This window comes from Bos grunniens, chromosome 13, assembly GCF_055505025.1.
Source record: "Bos grunniens cultivar Pamir isolate PY7600 chromosome 13, Bosgru_T2T1.0, whole genome shotgun sequence".
Classification (NCBI taxonomy): Eukaryota; Metazoa; Chordata; class Mammalia; order Artiodactyla; family Bovidae; genus Bos; species Bos grunniens.
The window spans coordinates 60,653,828-60,671,337 of NC_141177.1; the positions used below are offsets into that span (position 1 = coordinate 60,653,828).

A 17,510-nucleotide genomic window follows, 5' to 3' on the forward strand; every position below is an offset into this window, starting at 1 on the left:
TGCTGGAAAAGACTCTTGAGAGTCCCTTGGACTGCAAGAAGATCAACCAGTCAATTCTAAAGAAATCAACCCTGAATACTCATTGGAAGGACTGATACCGAAACTGAATCTCCAATACTTTGGCCACCTGATGCTAAGAGTCAATGCACTGGAGAAGACCCTGATGCTGGGAAAGATCAAGGGCAGGAGAAGAAGGTGGGTAGAAGGGATGAAATGATTGGATGGCATCACCGACTCGATGGCCATGAATGTGCACAAACTCATAGTGCAAAAACTCATAGTGCAAAGGAGATAGTGAAGGACAGGGAAGCCTAGCATGCTGCAGTCTATGGGGTCACAAAGCATCAGACACAACCTAGCAACTAAACAATAAGAAATCTTCCCAAGTCGCTTAATACTATATCCTTGCTTACCCCAGAACTATAAATATGTTCATAAATCCAACGAAAACATGATATTTGGAAGAAAAGGTATTACAAAGAAAGCAATTAATGAAAATTACACAAATTTTAGTGACCAAAGTAGTAATAAATTAATCGTAACATTGTATTTTTTATAAACCTCAACACCTAAGTTTCAAAAGACATCACAGGTTTCTTAATCAGAAAGAAAAAACTTTCAGCAAAAGATTCTACCACTTAAAAAAATTATACATAATGAAAAGGAAAAAAAAGGCTCTATAGGTTTTACTCAAACAGTCCTCTACCTTAATGCCAAGTTTGTAACTTAAAAGAGTATTTGTTTCACAACATGCTGTTTAAATAATATGGCACTGTGGAGTTCCAATACAACATACAATCAATCAAAACCAAGAAGGTGGAAGAAAAAAAGTGTAGGCAGGAGGACAGCTAAGGGAAACACAATGAGTAGGCTCCCAACATCACAAACCTCTGTTTTCTCAGTCAGTTTCACAACCTACATAACTCTTACATATAAGCATCTCACTGCTCTGAGAGCCATGATAGTGCTTAAAAATATATATTTTTCAAATAATTGGCCATAAAATGCAAATTAACTAATTCAAATGGTACTCAACTAAGTAAATATAGCCTTGCTTCTTTTCATTTCTACTAGAGATAAAATTGGGTATCTGGCTATAGTGACAGTCTTTAGAGAACTGCATTAACATTTTGTGATTTATAGGTAACTTAATGAATCTTTCAGGATAGACATTTAAAATGTTTGATTTCTGTTTCATAGCTAACTATAATTATCAGTCCTCAGATTAAACCAACATACCTACTAAATAGCATTAATTAGGAACAAAAAAGTAGAAGGCAATGGCGCCCCACTCCAGTACTCTTGCCTGGAGAATCCCAGGGATGGGGGAGCTTGGTGGGCTGCCGTCTATGGGGTCGCACAGACTCAGACACGACTGAAGTGACTTAGCAGGAACAAAAAATATTTCTAACTTCAAACCAAAATTTTTATATTCATAATTAGTCAAAGACTATCAGAGGTAACCAAAGAAATGGCAGTTACTTTTATAAAGGTATAGTTAGTTGTCTTATGTTTTATTCTACAAAGCTCTGTAATCCATGTTTGGGAGAGGAGGCACAGAAGGAATGAAAACGACTATAGCAATGCCTTCCACCAACATGATGAAACAGAATAATGTTGGTTAAATTTTTTTTTAATTATGTACTATTCAAGCCTCTCATAAAATTCACAAGTTTTTCAATAGCCCAATTCTTAAAATACAACACAGACACTACCAAACATGAAGCACAGAAACTGTAAACAAAACAAAAATATCCACAGAATGGGAAAAAATACTTGCAAATGAAGCAACAAAGTATTAATCTCCAAAATATACAAAGAGCTCATGCAGATCAATATAAAAAAACAACCAACCAACCCAATCAAAAAATGGGCAGAAGGTCTAAATAGACATTTCTGTATGTCTTTCAATGAAGACAGATTCCCTGGTAGCTCAGCTGCTAAAGAATCCACCTGCAACACAGGAGACCCTGGTTCGATTCCTGGAGAAGATTCCCTGGAGAAGGGATAGGCTACCCACTCCAGTATTCTTGGGCTACCCTGGTGGTTCAGTTGGGAAAGAATCCGCCTGCAATGTGGGAGTCCTGGGTTCGATCCCTGGATTGGGAAAATCCCCTGGAGAAGGGAACAGCTACCTACTCCAGTAATCTGGTCTGGAGAATTCTGTGGACTGTATAGTCCATGGGGTTGCAAAGAGTCAGACACCACTGAGTGACTTTCATTTTTCAAAGAAGACATACAGATGGCCAAAAGGCACATGAAAAGATGTTCAGTATCATTAATTATTAAGAGAAATGCAAAAAAAAAAGAGAGAGAGAAATGCAAATCACAACTACAATGAAGTATCACTTGAAACCAGTCAGAATGGCCATCATCAAAAAATCTATAAACAGTAAGTGCTAGAGAGGGTCTGGAGAAAAGGGAACCCTCCTACACTGTTGGTGGGAATGTAAACTGACACAGCCATTATGGAGGTTCTTTAAAAAACTAAAAACAGAACTATCATATGACCCTACAATTCCACTCCTAGGCAAATACCTGGAGAAAACTGTAATTTGAAAATTTACATGCACCCCAATGTTCACTGTAGCACTATTTACAATAGCCAGGACAGAGAAATAATCTACGTGTCCAACAACAGAGGAATGGATAAAGAAAATGTGGTACATAGAGACAATGGTATATTACTCAGCCTCAAAAAAGAACAATATAGGGACTTCCCAGAGAAGGCAATGGCACCCCACTCCAGTACTCTTGCCTGGAAAATCCCACAAATAGAGAAGCCTGGTAGGCTGCAGTCCATGGGGTGGCTAAGAGTCGGACACGACTGAGCAACTTCACTTTCACTTTCCTGCATTGGAGAAGGAAATGGCAACCCACTCCAGTCTTCTTGCCTGGAGAATCCCAGGGACGGGGGAGCCTGGTGGGCTGCCGTTTATGGGGTCGCACAGAGTCGGACACGACTGAAGCGACTTAGCAGCAGCAGCAGCAGCACAGGGACTTCCCTGGTGATCCAGTGGCTAAGACTCTGCATTCCCAATACAGGGAGCCTGGGTTCAATCCCTGGCTAGGGAACTAGATTCCACACGCTGCAACTAAGATCTGGTGCAGCCAGATAAATAAAATGAATATTTCTTTAAAAACAACAACAACAACAACATAATGCCATTTGTAGCAACATGGACGGAACCAGAGATTGTCATACCAAGTGAAGTAAGTCAGACACAGAAAGCAAATATCACGTGATATCACTAATCCGTGGAATCTATAAAAAGGGTACAAATGAACTTATTCACAAAACAGAAGTAGAGTCACAGATGTAGAAAACAAACATATAACTTACCAGGAGATAAGGAAAAGGGGTAAATTGGGAGACTGGGACTGATATATATGCACTGCTGCTGCTGCTGCTGCTAAGTCGCTTCAGTCGTGTCCGACTCTGTGCGACCCCACAGACGGCAGCCCACCAGGCTCCCCCATCCCTGGGATTCTCCAGGCAAGAACACTGGAGTGGGTTGCCATTTCCTTCTCCAATGCATGAAAGGGAAAAGGGAAAGTGGACTGCAGCCTACTAGACTCCTCCGTCCATGGGATTTTCCAGGCAAGAGTACTGGAGTGGGGTGCCGGTGCCTTCTCCTATATATGCACTACTATATATAAAATAGATACCTAATAAGGACCTACTGTCTAGCACAGGGAACTCTACTCAATACTCTGTAATGGTCTATATAGGAAAAGAAATTTAAAAAGACTGTATATATGTATATGTATAACCGATTAACTTTGCTATACACCTGAAACTAACAAAACATTGTTAGTCAACTATATTCCAATAAAAATTTTTAATTAAAATAAAAACATGAAACACACAAAGAAGAAAGACTTTTTTAACGTGTCAGTGACCTATGGGACAACATTAAGAAGCCTAATTTACATGCTACTACAGTACCCCAAAAAGGTGGGGGGAGGTTTCAGGGACCAAAGGAAGGAGGAAAGGACTTAAAAATAATTATAGCAGAGGGGAAAAAAAGAAAAAGTACTTTGAATAAATCTATAAAATTTAATGAAAACTATAAAACCTACAGATCAACTAACTCCAAGTACAAGAAATATGAAGAAAACTCCATGAATGCACATCATAATTATAGTTATCACTAAAAACCAAAAAGAAAAAGAAAACTATAAAAGCAGCTGGTGGTGAGGGGTTGTTGAGGGAAAATGTCTAAGTTCTAAGAAACAAGGATAAGGATGAAAACAGATTTCTCCTGAAAAAGATGCAAGGTAAAAAAAGAAGAGCAAAATCTTCAATGTATTAAAAGAAACAATCATTAACCTAAAATTCTAAAGTGAGCTAAAATATCTTGCAAAAACACAGGCAAAATAATTGTTTTACAGATTTTTTTAAAAAGCTGACAAAACTAATCACCAGCAGTTAATCACCAGTGTTTACCATAGTAAACACTGCAGGTGGTCTTTTAGGAAGGAGGACAACAACAATGCAAATGTGAATGTACACAAATTAAGAGCACTAGAAACAATAACTACATGGATAAATATAGGTTTTTTAATTACTTAAGTCTCTTTTTAAAGTAACCGATGATTTAGAGCAAAAATAATAACAACTGTGAGGTTCATAAAATACGTAACAATTTTAAAACATCACAGAAACAGGTCCAAACAAAACAGGGTAGGAATGGAAGTATACAGTTGCAAGGTTCTTATGTGGTATGTGAAATAGTGTAATATCTCTTGAAAGCAGACTCTGACAAGCTAAAGATGTATAAACCCTAAAGCAACCAATAAAAATAACACAATGAAGAATTATTACTAATCAGCCACAATGGAATCACCAAAAATGGTCAATGAGGAAAAAGAAAGAAAATGAAAAATGATGGGCAAATTAAAAAGGATTAACAAAGGATAGATTTAAATACAACCATATCAATAATCACATTACATGCAAATTACCTGAACACTCCCATTAAAAGGCAGAGATTATAACAGTGAAAAAAGAAATTCAAGACTTCATGTTGCCTACAAAAAAAACCCATTTAAACAATAAATACAGAAAGATATTAAAAGCATGGGAAAGACATAGCAATCTGACACTAATACAAAGAAATCTGAATTCATAACATTAATATCAAAGTACATTTCAAACAAGGAATATTACCAGGATAAAGACGTTTATTCATCAAGAGGATATAAGATTCCTAAATGTTCTGTAACTAATAAGAGACCTGCAAAATAAATGAAGCAAAAACTGAAGAGAAAAAAACAAAGAAATAACAAAATGTACAGTTATAGTAAGAGAGGTTCATTTCCTTTTCTCAATAATTGAACAAGTAGAAGAAAAATATAAAAATATAAAGGACATAAAGAACTAGCAATGTAAGTCAACTTGACCTAACTCATAATTCACATTTATAGAAAATCTTCATAAGAGCAGAACAAATAAATATTCTTTTGAAAAAGCACACATAAAAACCGATAATCCATGTTCTGTGTCATTTAAAAAAAAAATTGAAAATGAATTATAACACAAAAATATTGAATGAGAAATCAACAAGATGTGAAAAATTTCTAAAACATTTCAACAGTAAATGAAATGCTTCTAAGTAACCTACAGTCAAACAAGAAATCAAAAGGAAGCCATAAGATATCTGTTCAACTAAGTAAAATGAAAATACAAAATGCCAATATCATAATTTTTAAGTGGTGCTTAGAACAAAGCTTTTAGCCTTAAATGTCCATACTAGCACTTCTAGATTCTACTCAGCATTTAATAAGAAACTTTGAAGCCTTCATCCCATCCTAACAAGTAAAAAGCATAAGAAACTGAAAAGTTAGTAACTCTTTTTTGATGCATCAGAGAAGTCAGGCCACAGGGAAAACCCCCAAATTGTGACAGACAGATATAGAGGATCACAGCATAGCCAAACAGAAATCTCCATGGCAACCAATATCAGAGTAGGAAAACCTCAAGTGTGACTAACAAATTGCGGAAGGTTCAGTGTGTTCAAGTCTGAGAGAGAAAAACACTCAGGCCTCAATCATAGGGAAGCCCTCAAAGTTTTCAAGTTTCACCTCCAGGATACCTACCCAAGTCTTGATAGTGAATACCAGAAGAAAAGATACATGCATGCTTCCATTAGAGAAGGGGGGAAGGAAAGATTCTGAAAAATGCTAAGGTATTCTATTCTTCTTAGTAAGACCTGTTCTCAGGAATCTACCTTACCAGAGCATCATCTGCTGGAGTTGTATCAGAGCTTCAAGTAGGTGGAGGAAGGGAAATATCGAACTACAACCCCCACCTGATCCTGTCCCACCAAAGCAGGGTAGGGGGTGAGAATCACTCGTGGTTCACAGTCCAGGAGTGCAGGCTCACCAAAAGACTGAGAACTAACCACAGGAATATAGAATGCTTTCTGCCTCTCTTAACATCACATTATTTAAAAAGGCCTACTTTTCATACTTGCTTTTATCCATTATATCATACACATTTTTTCACAAAAAACTATAAGGCACACTAAAAGACACATATACAGCATGAAAAGAATAAACAAACATCAGAACCAGAGACAGATATGGCAGGATTGTGGCAATTACCAGCCCAGGAATTTTAAAATTATGATTAGTATGTTAAAGGTTTTAATGTAAAAAAACAGCATGCAACAACAGATGGATACTGTAAGCAAAAAATGAAAAAGAAACTCTAAGAAAAAATTAAAGAATCTTTGAGATCAAAAACTCTATAACAAAAATGAAGACTTTGATGTACTCATTAGCACACTGGGCAAGGCTAAGAAAAGCATCTCAGAGCTTGAGGACATGAAACTAGAAACTTCGAAAAACGAAGTCAAGAGAAAAAACAACTAAGAAACACAGAACAATATCCAAAAGTCACAAGACAACTATAAAAGGTGTAAACACAGTTGTAGTGGGAGTAACAGAAGGAAAAGAAAGGAACAGAAGTAATTTTGAAGGAATAATGACTAGGAATTTAACCAAAGTAAAGTCAGAAACCCAATGACAGATCCAAGAAGCTCTGAGAATACCAAGAAAGATAAAGGCCAAAAAGCAAGCAAACAAACAAAAGAACATAGGGACATCATACTGACAATGCAGAAAATCAAAGACAACAGAAAACACTCTCAAAGAACCCACAAGGTGGACAGCTTTACCTACAAACGAGCAAAGAAAAGAATTACAACTGACTTCTCTTCAGGAACAATGCAAACAACAGAGTGATGTAAAATATTCAGTGTTGAGGAAAAAAAGAAAACTAAAATTCTGCACACTGCAAAATTATACTAAAAGTGAAAGAAAAAGACAAAAACTGAGGTAATTTGTTCCTGGTAGCCCTGCCTTGCAATAAATGTGAAAAATTCTTCAGAGAAGGAAAATGAAACAGGTCAGAAACATGGATTTATAGGAAGAAGCACATCAGAGAATGAATCAATGAAGGTAAAGTAATTGATTTTTCTTATTCTTTTTTTTTTGATTTTTCTTATTCTTAATTGATTTTAATAGTTTGCTCAATGATATATTTGATATATAGTTATATATTCATATGCTATGTACACCATGTGTAAGTGAAATGAATAACAGTATTGACAGAAAAGACAGGAGGTAGAAATTAGGAATACTTTGTTATTATAAGATACTTGTACTACCATGAAATAGTACAGTGTTATTGAATGTAGCCTTAGATACACTGTAAAGACATACTACAAACATGAGGACAACCAGGAAAGAGGGAAAAAAACAACTGATATGTTAAGAATTGAGAGAAAAAGAAATCATATAAAACATCCAAAAAATACCACACAAGGGAGATAACATGTTGAAGACAAAAAACAGGAACAAAGACCAAGAACAAGAGCAACAAAAAAGTAATCTGCTTTTGTAGATACCAACCTAAACTGTATCAACAAATCACTCTAAACATAAATGGTCTAAATATACCAATTAAAAGATAGAAATAGTCAGAGTGAATCAAAAAACAAGACTCAAGTGTAGTAAATATAGACACATGTGATTAAAAATCACTGGATGTAAATTAAAAAAATCAATAAATGGAAGAAGATATGCCACACAATCACTAATCTGAACAATCCAAGAATAGCTGTATTTCAGACAGAACAGACTTCAGAGCAAGGACAGTTAACAGGAATAAAAACTGACATTATATACCAATAAAGTTATCAAGACTACAAGATAACACAGAAGTCTTTCATGTGTTTCTGCCTGACATCAAAATACATGAGGCAAAAACTGACAGAACTACAAGAGATGAAACCACTCCTGTAAGTAGAGATTTTAACATCTCTCTATCAGAACTGGACAAATCCAGTAGGCAAAAAATCAGTAAGGACATACTTGAACTGACCAACATCATTAATCAGGTGGATATAATTGACATCTACAGACTATTGTATCCAATAATAGCAAAACATACATTCTTCTCAGACTCACATGGCACATTCATTCACCAAAACAGATCACATTGTGCACCATAAAACACACTTCAACAAATCCTAAATAGAAATCTTATAATGTCCTAAACAACATCATCTTTTAGGACTTTTTTTAGTCTTTACTAAATTTTTTACAAATACTGTTTTTCTTTTATGTTTTTGATTTTTTGGCCACGAAGCATGTGGGATCTTAGCACCCCAAGCAGGGACTGAAATTGCACCCCCTGAATTGGAAGGTGAAGTCTTAACCACTGGACTGCCAGAAAATCCCCAGCGTTGAATGCTGTATTAGAAAAAAAAGATCTTAAGTGAATAACCTTACCCTGTTCTTTAGGAAAAGAGAAACAAAAAGCAAATTAAATCAAATATAAGCAGAAGGAAAGATAAAATGAAAAAGCACACATCAATGAAATGAAAACAGAAAATCAACAGAGAAAAACCAATGGAACCAAAACCTGGTATTTGCAAAGATATATAAAATTGATAAATTTCTAGCCAGGACAACTAAGAAAAAAAAGGGAGGACACAAACTGCTAATATCAGAAATGAAAGAGAGAACAATGAACTACACACCTCTTGGCCATTAAAGGATAATCAAAGAAAATTATGAACAACTCTATGTTCACAAATTCGATAACCTACTGAAAACTGATCAATTTCTTGAAAGACACAACTGTTAAAAGTCATACAACAAAAGAGACAATCTGAACAGGCCTATGGCTATTAAAGAAACTGAATCAATAATGAACCACACCCAACAAAATACAGAAAGCACCAGGTCCAGATGGGTTCACTGGTAAATTCTACAAAACACTTAAGGAAGAAATTGTACCAATTATCTACAACCTCTTTATTCCTGTGATCCACACAAAGGCTTTGGCATAGTCAAAGCAAAAGTAGAGATTTTTCGGGAACTCTCTCACATTCTGCTGAAGACTCACTTGGAGAATGTTGAGCGTTACTTTGCTAGCATGTGAGATGAGTGCAACTGGGTGGTAGTCTGAGCATTCTTTGGCATTGCCTTTCTTTGGGATTGGAATGAAACCTTTTCCAGTCCTGTAGCCACTGCTGAGTCTTCCAAATTTACTGGTATATTGAGTGTAGTACGTTAACAGCATCATCTTCTAGGACTTGAAATAGCTCAACAGGAATTCCATCACCTCCACTAGCTTAGTTCATAGCGATGGGCCACTTGACTTCAGACTCCAGGATGTCTGGCTCTAGGTGAGTGATCACACCACCGTGTTATCTGAGTCATTAAGATATTTTTTGTATAGTTCTTCTGTGAATTCTTGCCACATTTTCTTGATATATCTTCTGCTTCTATTAGGTCCATACCATTTCGATCCTCTATTGTGCCCATCTTTGCATGAAATGTTCCCTTCAGTTCAGTTGCTCAGTTGTGTCCAACTCTCTGTGATCCCATGGACTGCAGCAGGTCAAGCTTCCCTGTCCATCACCAACTCCCAGAGCTTTCACAAACTCAAGTCCATTGAGTCAGTGATGCCATCCAACCATCTCATTCTCTGTCTTCCCCTTTCCTCCCACCTTCAATCTTTCCCAGGATCAGGGTCCTTTCCAATGAGTCAGTTCTTCACATCAGGTGGCCAAAGTATTGGAGTTCCGCTTCAGCATCAGTCCTTCCAATGAATATTCAGGACTGATTTGCTTTAGGATGGACTGGTTGCATCTCCTTGCAGTCCAAGGGACTCTCAAGAGTCTTCTCCAGCACCACAGTTCAAAAGCATCAATTCTTCAGCGCTCAGCTTTCTTCATATTTATAGCCCAACTCTCACATCCATACATGACTACTAGAAAAACCATAGCTTTGAGTAGACGGACCTTTGTTGGCAAAGTAATGTCTCTGATTTTTAATATGCTGTCTAGGGTGGTATTAGCCTTTCTTCCAAGGAATGAAATGTTCCCCTGGTTTGAAGAGATCTGTAGTCTTCCTCATTCTATTCTTTTCCTCTATTTCTTTGCATGGATCACTGAGAAAGGCTTTCTTATCTCTCCTTGCTATTCTTTGGAACTCTGCATTCAAACGGTATATCTTTCCTTTACTCTTTTGCCTTTAGCTTCTCTTCTTTTCTCTTCTCTTCTCAGCAATTTGTAAGGCCTCCTCAGACAATCATTTTGCCTTTTCGCATTTCTTTTTCTTGGGGATGGTGCTGATCATTGCCTCCTGTACAATGTCACAAACCTCCAGCCATAGTTCTTTAGGAACTCTATCAAATCTAATCCCTTGAATCTATTTGTCACTTCCACTGTATAACCGTAAGGGGTTTGATTTAGATCGTATCTGAATGGTCTAGTGGTTTTCCCTACTTTCTTCAATTTAAGTCTGAATTTGGCAATAAGGAGTTCATGATCTGAGCCACAGTCAGCTCCTAGTCTTGTGTTTGCTGACCGTACACAGCTTCTCCATCTTTGGCTGCTAAAAATATAATCAATCTGATTTCAGTGTTGACCATCTGGTGATGTCCATGTGTAGAGTCATCTCTTGTATTGATGGAAGAGGGTTTTTGCTTTGACCAGTGCATTCTCTTGGCAGAACTCTGTTAGCCTTTGCCCTACTTCATTTTGTACTCCAAGTCCAAACTTTCCTGTTACTCCCGGTATCTCTCAACTTCATAGTTTTGGATTCAAGTCCCCTATAATGAAAAGGACCTCGTTCTTTGGTGTTAGTTCTAAAAGGTCTTTCAATGGACAATGGAGTACATGTATACTTTCAAACAAAGTTTTTCTCCAGATACATGCCCAGAAGTAGGATTACTGGGTCATATGGTAACTCTAGTCTTCGTTTTCTAAGGAACCTCCAAACTGTTCCAGAAGCCTATATTCTTGCCTATTTCCATAAACCAGTCTCATTCTTCTAACTCCTTTTATCACAGAGATGCATTTTAAGATACAGCATCCAATGAGATCCTTTCATCTGCCAGCAGTTCCCAATAAAGAACAATTAACTATACGGGAGTCTGGGATTGACACAGACAACATTGTTATAGTTAAAATAAATCACCAACTAGAACCTACTATATAGCACACAGAACTCTGCTCAACATTTTGTAATAAATAGGAAAACAATTTAAAAAACAATGAGGGAAAAAGAAAACATTGTATTTAGTCAAGTCTAAAACATGTTAATTACATATGTACGATTATGTTATGTGACATTGAGAGAGGAAAAATGCTACCTATTCAACCATCACCCGATTTTTTTCCTTTGATATACAAATTTACTTCACACTAAAATGAAAGCAACAAGCCTTAAAAAAAAAAAAAAGTGATTATAGCAAGGTTTCAGAATAAGGTTAATGTAAAAAAGGAAACTGGTTTCCTATATACCAGGAAGAAACAAGTTGAATTTCAAATTATAAATCCTTAGGTTAAATCTAACTAAATATGTAGAAGGTCTGTATGAGGAAGAAACAAAACTTTGATGAACAAAATTAAAGAACTAAGTAAATGGAGAATTTTTCCAACTTCATAGATAGATAAATTGCCAATATCATCAAAATGTCCCAACTTCATCTACAGATTCTAAACATTCTGAATCAAAATTCCAGCATGTGTGTGTGTGTGTGTGTGTGTGTGTGTGTGTGACTATTGAGAAATTGATTCTACACAAGAAGAAATAAAAGACCCGAAATAGCCAACGTAATATTGAAAGGCAAGTTGGAGCACTGATATTAACTCAATTTCAGACTCACTATAAAGTTACAGTAATTAGGACATCATAGTATTGATGAAAGAACAGACAAATAGATGAATGGAACAGAGAGCCCAGAAATAGATCCACACAAATACTGTCAACTGATCACAAAAGTAATACAATGAAATACAGATAAGCTTTTCAACAAATGGTGCTAGAATATTAAATATGCACATAAAACTAAAAAAAAGGAATCTAGACACAGAACACATATCCCTTATAAAAATGAACTCAAAATGGACTACAAACTTAAATGTATAATAAAAAACTATAAAACTCTTTATAAAGAGTTTATAAAACTCCTTGTCTAACTGAATGAACATATGAGTCATGCAGTGTAGGGCCACCCAAGACACAAGGGTCATGGTGGAGAGTTCTGCCAAATGTGGTACACTAGAGAAGGGAATGGCAAACCACTGCATTATTCTTGCATTGAGAAGCCCATGAACAGTATGAAAAGGCAAAAAGATGAGAGTCAATTCTTAGGCAGGTTCATAAGAAGTCCAGGGTCACCGAGGAGGATAAGGGGGTCTGGGGTTCTCAAGGAGGAGGAAAGGACAAACTTTTTTTTTTTCCTCTACATTCTTAGTCACATAAAATTAAGTTGTTTTTTTTTTTTTCTTTAAGCCTGGAACTGATGATTACACAATTCAGTTTAAACTCTGTACTAGGGATTATGTAACAACAATGTACCCTGCTTGAGGACAGTTTCTCCTTCCTGAAAACCTTGTGATTAATCCCAATATATCAGAATGTATTTATGAGGATGGGTCTGGTAGGATCTATCTACTGTTAAATTGTAATCCTATTATCCTAAAATGTAAATTGTGGGACAGGGTTTGGTAAAATTTTCACAAACTTGAGACATTCTTTGATTTATTATAATAACCAATTAAAAAAGTATATAACTCCCTTGCTAACACTAGCGAGGGGTGCACTCTCCATCCCCTTTCTGATGTCTATGTCAGAAGCTTTCTCTGTCCCTTTTTATACTCAAATAAAACTCTGCAATACAAAAGCTCTTGAGTGATCAAGCCTGGTTCCTGGTCCTGAAGTTTAATCTTCTGAGATAACGAATCCGATACCATTCACTGTAAGCTGTCAAAGATATGACACTAAAACATGAACACCTCAGTAGGTGCCCAATATGCTACTGGAGAAGACTGGAAAATAATTCCAGAAACAATGAAGGGATGGAGCCAAAGCGAAAACAAAGCCCAGTTGTGGACATGACTGCTAATGGAAGTAAACTCCAATACTGTAAAGAACAAATATTGCATAGGAACCTGTTACGTTAGGTCCATGAATCAAGGTAAATTGGAAGTGGTCAAACAGGAGATGGCAAGAGTAAACATTGACATTTTAAGAATCAGTGAACTAAAATGGACTGGAATGGGCAAATTTAACTCAGATGATCATTATATCTACGACTGTGGGCAAAGTATCCCTTAGAAGAAATGGAGTACCCCTTATAGTCAGTAAAAGAGGCCTAAATGCAGTTCTTGGGTATAATCTCAAAAACAACAGAATGATCTCTGTTCGTTTCCAAGGCAAATCATTCAATATCACAGTAATCCAAGTCTATACGGCAACCTGTAATGCTGAAGAAGCTGAAGTTGAATGGTTCTATGAAGAACTACAAGACCTTCTAGAACAAAGACCAAAAAAAGACGTCCTTTTCTTTATAGGGGACTGAAATGCAAAAGTACGAAGTCAAGAAACACCTGGAGTAACAGGCAACTTTGGACTTGGAGTACAAAATGAAGCAGGGCAAAGGCTAACATAGTTCTGCCAAGAGAATGCACTGCTCAAAGCAAAAATCCTCTTCCATCAACAGAAGAGACGACTCTACACATGGACATCACCAGATGGTCAATACTGAAATCAGACTGATTATATACTTAGCAGCCAAAGATGGAGAAGCTGTGTACAGTAAGCAAAAACACAACTCACACAACTCAATACCTGAAAAACAATACAATTAAAAAATGGGCAGAAGACCTAAGTAGACATCTCGAAAGAAGACATACAAATGGCCAAAAGGCACATGAAAAGATGTTCAATATTGCCAATAATTAGAGAAATGCAAATCAAAATCACGATAAATTATCACTTCACACTGATCAGAATGGCTATCAAAAAGTCAACAAATAATAAATGCTGGAGAAGGTACTGAAAAAAGGAAACCCTCCCCTACACTGTCAGTGGAATGTAAACTGGTACAGCCACTATGGGAAATACTATAGAGGTTCCTTAAAAAACTACAAGTAGAACTACCATATGGATCCAGCAATCCCACTTCTGGGCAAATATCCAGAACAGACAGTAAGAACTAATTCAAAAACATACATGCACCCCAAAAGTTTACAGCAGCACTATTTTCAACTGGTAAATCATGGAAGCAATCTAAATGTCCACTGACACAAACACACACAATGTTCACAGATCAGAAAACTCAGTATTATTAAGGTATTAATACTCCCCCTCAAATGATCTGTAGATTCACTGCTGTTTGATTCAAAATACCAGCAGTTTTATTTCTAAAAGCTGACAATCTAATTCTGAAATCCATATACAAATGCACAGAACCTAGAATAGCCCAAACAACTCTGAAAGAGTACAATCTTGGAAGGTGGACCCTATCTGACCTCAAGCATCATTATAAATCTATAGTAATCAAGATTGTGTGGTATGGAACAGAATTAGAGTCTAGAAATAGGCCCATATACAGATGGTCAACTGACTCTCAACAAATGGAGGTAAAGGTAATTTAATAAAGAAAGGACAATCTGTTCTAAAAATGGCTCAGGAAAAACGGAATTATCAATATTCAAATCAGTGGACTTTGATGTATAACTCACGTCATACACAAAAATTAACCCAAAATGGATCACAGACCTAAATGTAAAAGATAAAAATATAAAACTTTTAAAAGAAAATATATGTATCTGATAAATGACTTGCAACACATAATGCTTCACAAAACTCGGTAATAAATCAATAAAAAGGGAGAGGTGGTGGATAGATGTGGACCCTTCACCAAAATAAATAAATAAATAGCTAATATTCACATGAAAATATGTTTAACGTATGTATAGGTCACTGAAGAAATACAAATCAAAATCCTCTAGTGTCACCACCATCCCTTTCTGGATTACTGCAATAACCTCCTAATGGCCTCCTTCCTTTCACTCTTCACTCTCCACAGTCCATAGAGAGTCTTCCTTTCATTCTTGACTCTCTATAGTCCAGTAGCCGCAGGTTCTTATAAAACCTAAGTTAAGACCATGTTACATCTCAGCTTAAAACTCTAATGGCTCATTTTTCACTCAAATTAAAAACCTTCCACTGGCTTATATAGTCTTAGAAGACTGGCCTCTCACACTGGCCTCTGCTCCTACTGCAACCCCCTCACCCTCCTTTCACAGTAATCCCAGCTGCCTGTCCCTGTCTCCACTTGCTTTCATGTTAACTACATGATAATAATCTTAGTAATATTTAACATTTACTAAGTAATACTTACTATGAACCAGATATTGTTCTAACTGCTTTAAATGCATTATCTCATTCAATTCCAACAATTATCTCCCCCCACTTTACGAACAATAAAACTGAGTTACAAAGAGGTTAATTAACCTAAAGAGTTCAGTCTGTAAGTGTTGAAGCCAGAATTCAAAATCACAGATGGAAGAAGTCAACTGCACAGCCCAAAATATACATGTCAATGATGTCACCTACTTCTTAACATTCTTAAGAAATAAGCATAGAATAAAGAGAAGATAGGATAAAGGACTACGAGAGGGAAAATCAACGTGCTTGATGTAGTCTCAGAGATGTAAAATTGGTTAGGAGGAACCAGGACAATTCAAGTATTTTCAAAATGCAGCACATAACTAGTTAAAAGGTAAAAGTCAGCACAAAACTAGTTATTACGTAAATCAAAATATGGCATTTAAAACTTACTTTTTCTGTAGTAACAGTCAAGGAAGGAACCAATGCAGGTGATGGTTCTGGTTGCTTCTTATGTTTTTGTTTGTGTTTGTCCTTTTCTTTATATTTCTAAAAATGCACAGAAGTAAAATACAATTTAAATTTAAACTGATATATACATAATAAAGATGGTATTTCTTTATAATTACATTCAAGTAATTTAAAATATTAATAAATGCTTGTCAAAAAAAAACCAAACTCACTTCTAATCAGATATCATTTTATATATAAACAATACTAGTAATATATGATGGTATTACTACATCTATTACTATATATTACAATATATAGTACTACTACTGTAAGTAATATTAAGGTGATTTGTTTTCTTATCCTTGACCAACCTAAAAGATGAACTGAAGTCTACATTTGTATCTGACAAACTATTTTTGTCCTATTAAAAATACCAAATGCTGTTGTATAGATTTCATAAATAGTACTTTAAAATTTCTATACACTTTGACATGCACTATCACCTCATAATAGTATCAGATTCTCCAACACCATGCATTAAATTCTATGGCCCATAAACTACAAACCAGTGCACAGAAACTCAGACAAGAAATTCTTTTTGATGTTTACTCAAAACATAGACAAATCAGTTATCTCTGTTAAAACTGATGAATTGAAATACAAAAAGAATTAATAAGAAATTAACTACATATTAGGAACCCAACTTTATTTAACATCAAAATACTTTAACCAAATTGTTCTCAATTGTTTGAATCAGTAGGTAAGCGTATTGTAAGGGAAGTTATGACCAACTTAGACAGCATATTGAAAAGCAGAGACCTTACTTTGCCAACAAAGGTCCATCTAGTCAAGGATATGGTTTTCCCAGTGGTCATGTATGGATGTGAGAGTTGGACTGTGAAGAAAGCTGAGCGCCAAAGAATTGATGCTTTTGAACTGTGGTGTTGGAGAAGACTCTTGAGAGTCCTTTGGACTGCAAGGAGATCCAATCAGTCCATTCTGAAGGAGATGAGCCTGGGATCTCTTTGGAAGGAATGATGCTAAAGCTGAAACTCCAGTACTTTGGCCACCTCATGCGAAGAGTTGACTCATTGGAAAAGACTCTGATGCTGGGAGGGATTGGGGGCAAGACGAGAAGGGGACGGCAGAGGATGAGATGGCTGGATGGCATCACTGACTAGATGGACATGAGTCTGAGTGAACTCCGGGAGTTGGTGACGAACAGGGAGGCCTGGCGTGCTGTGATTCATGGGGTCTCAAAGAGTCGGACACGACTGAGCGACTGAACTGAACTGAACTGAACTGAAAGAGTTAATTCAACTTATTTCTCATAGTACTTAAGTTTAACCATT

General features: G+C 36.3%; 1 protein-coding gene across 48 annotated transcripts in view; it reads right to left on the bottom strand.

Moving 5' to 3' along the window:
* MLLT10 (MLLT10 histone lysine methyltransferase DOT1L cofactor) overlaps positions 1 to 17,510 on the bottom strand; it is a 208,072-nt gene that overhangs the window by 73,203 nt on the left and 117,359 nt on the right. For all 48 annotated transcript variants that reach the window (XR_015139735.1, XR_015139737.1, XR_015139742.1 and 45 more), the window contains one exon: positions 16,159 to 16,254. Coding sequence is in view for 27 of the 48 variants with exons in the window: in XM_086334527.1 (XP_086190653.1) it covers positions 16,159 to 16,254 (96 nt within the window). In the remaining 21 variants the exon portion in view is untranslated. The remainder of the gene's footprint in view (positions 1 to 16,158; positions 16,255 to 17,510) is intronic.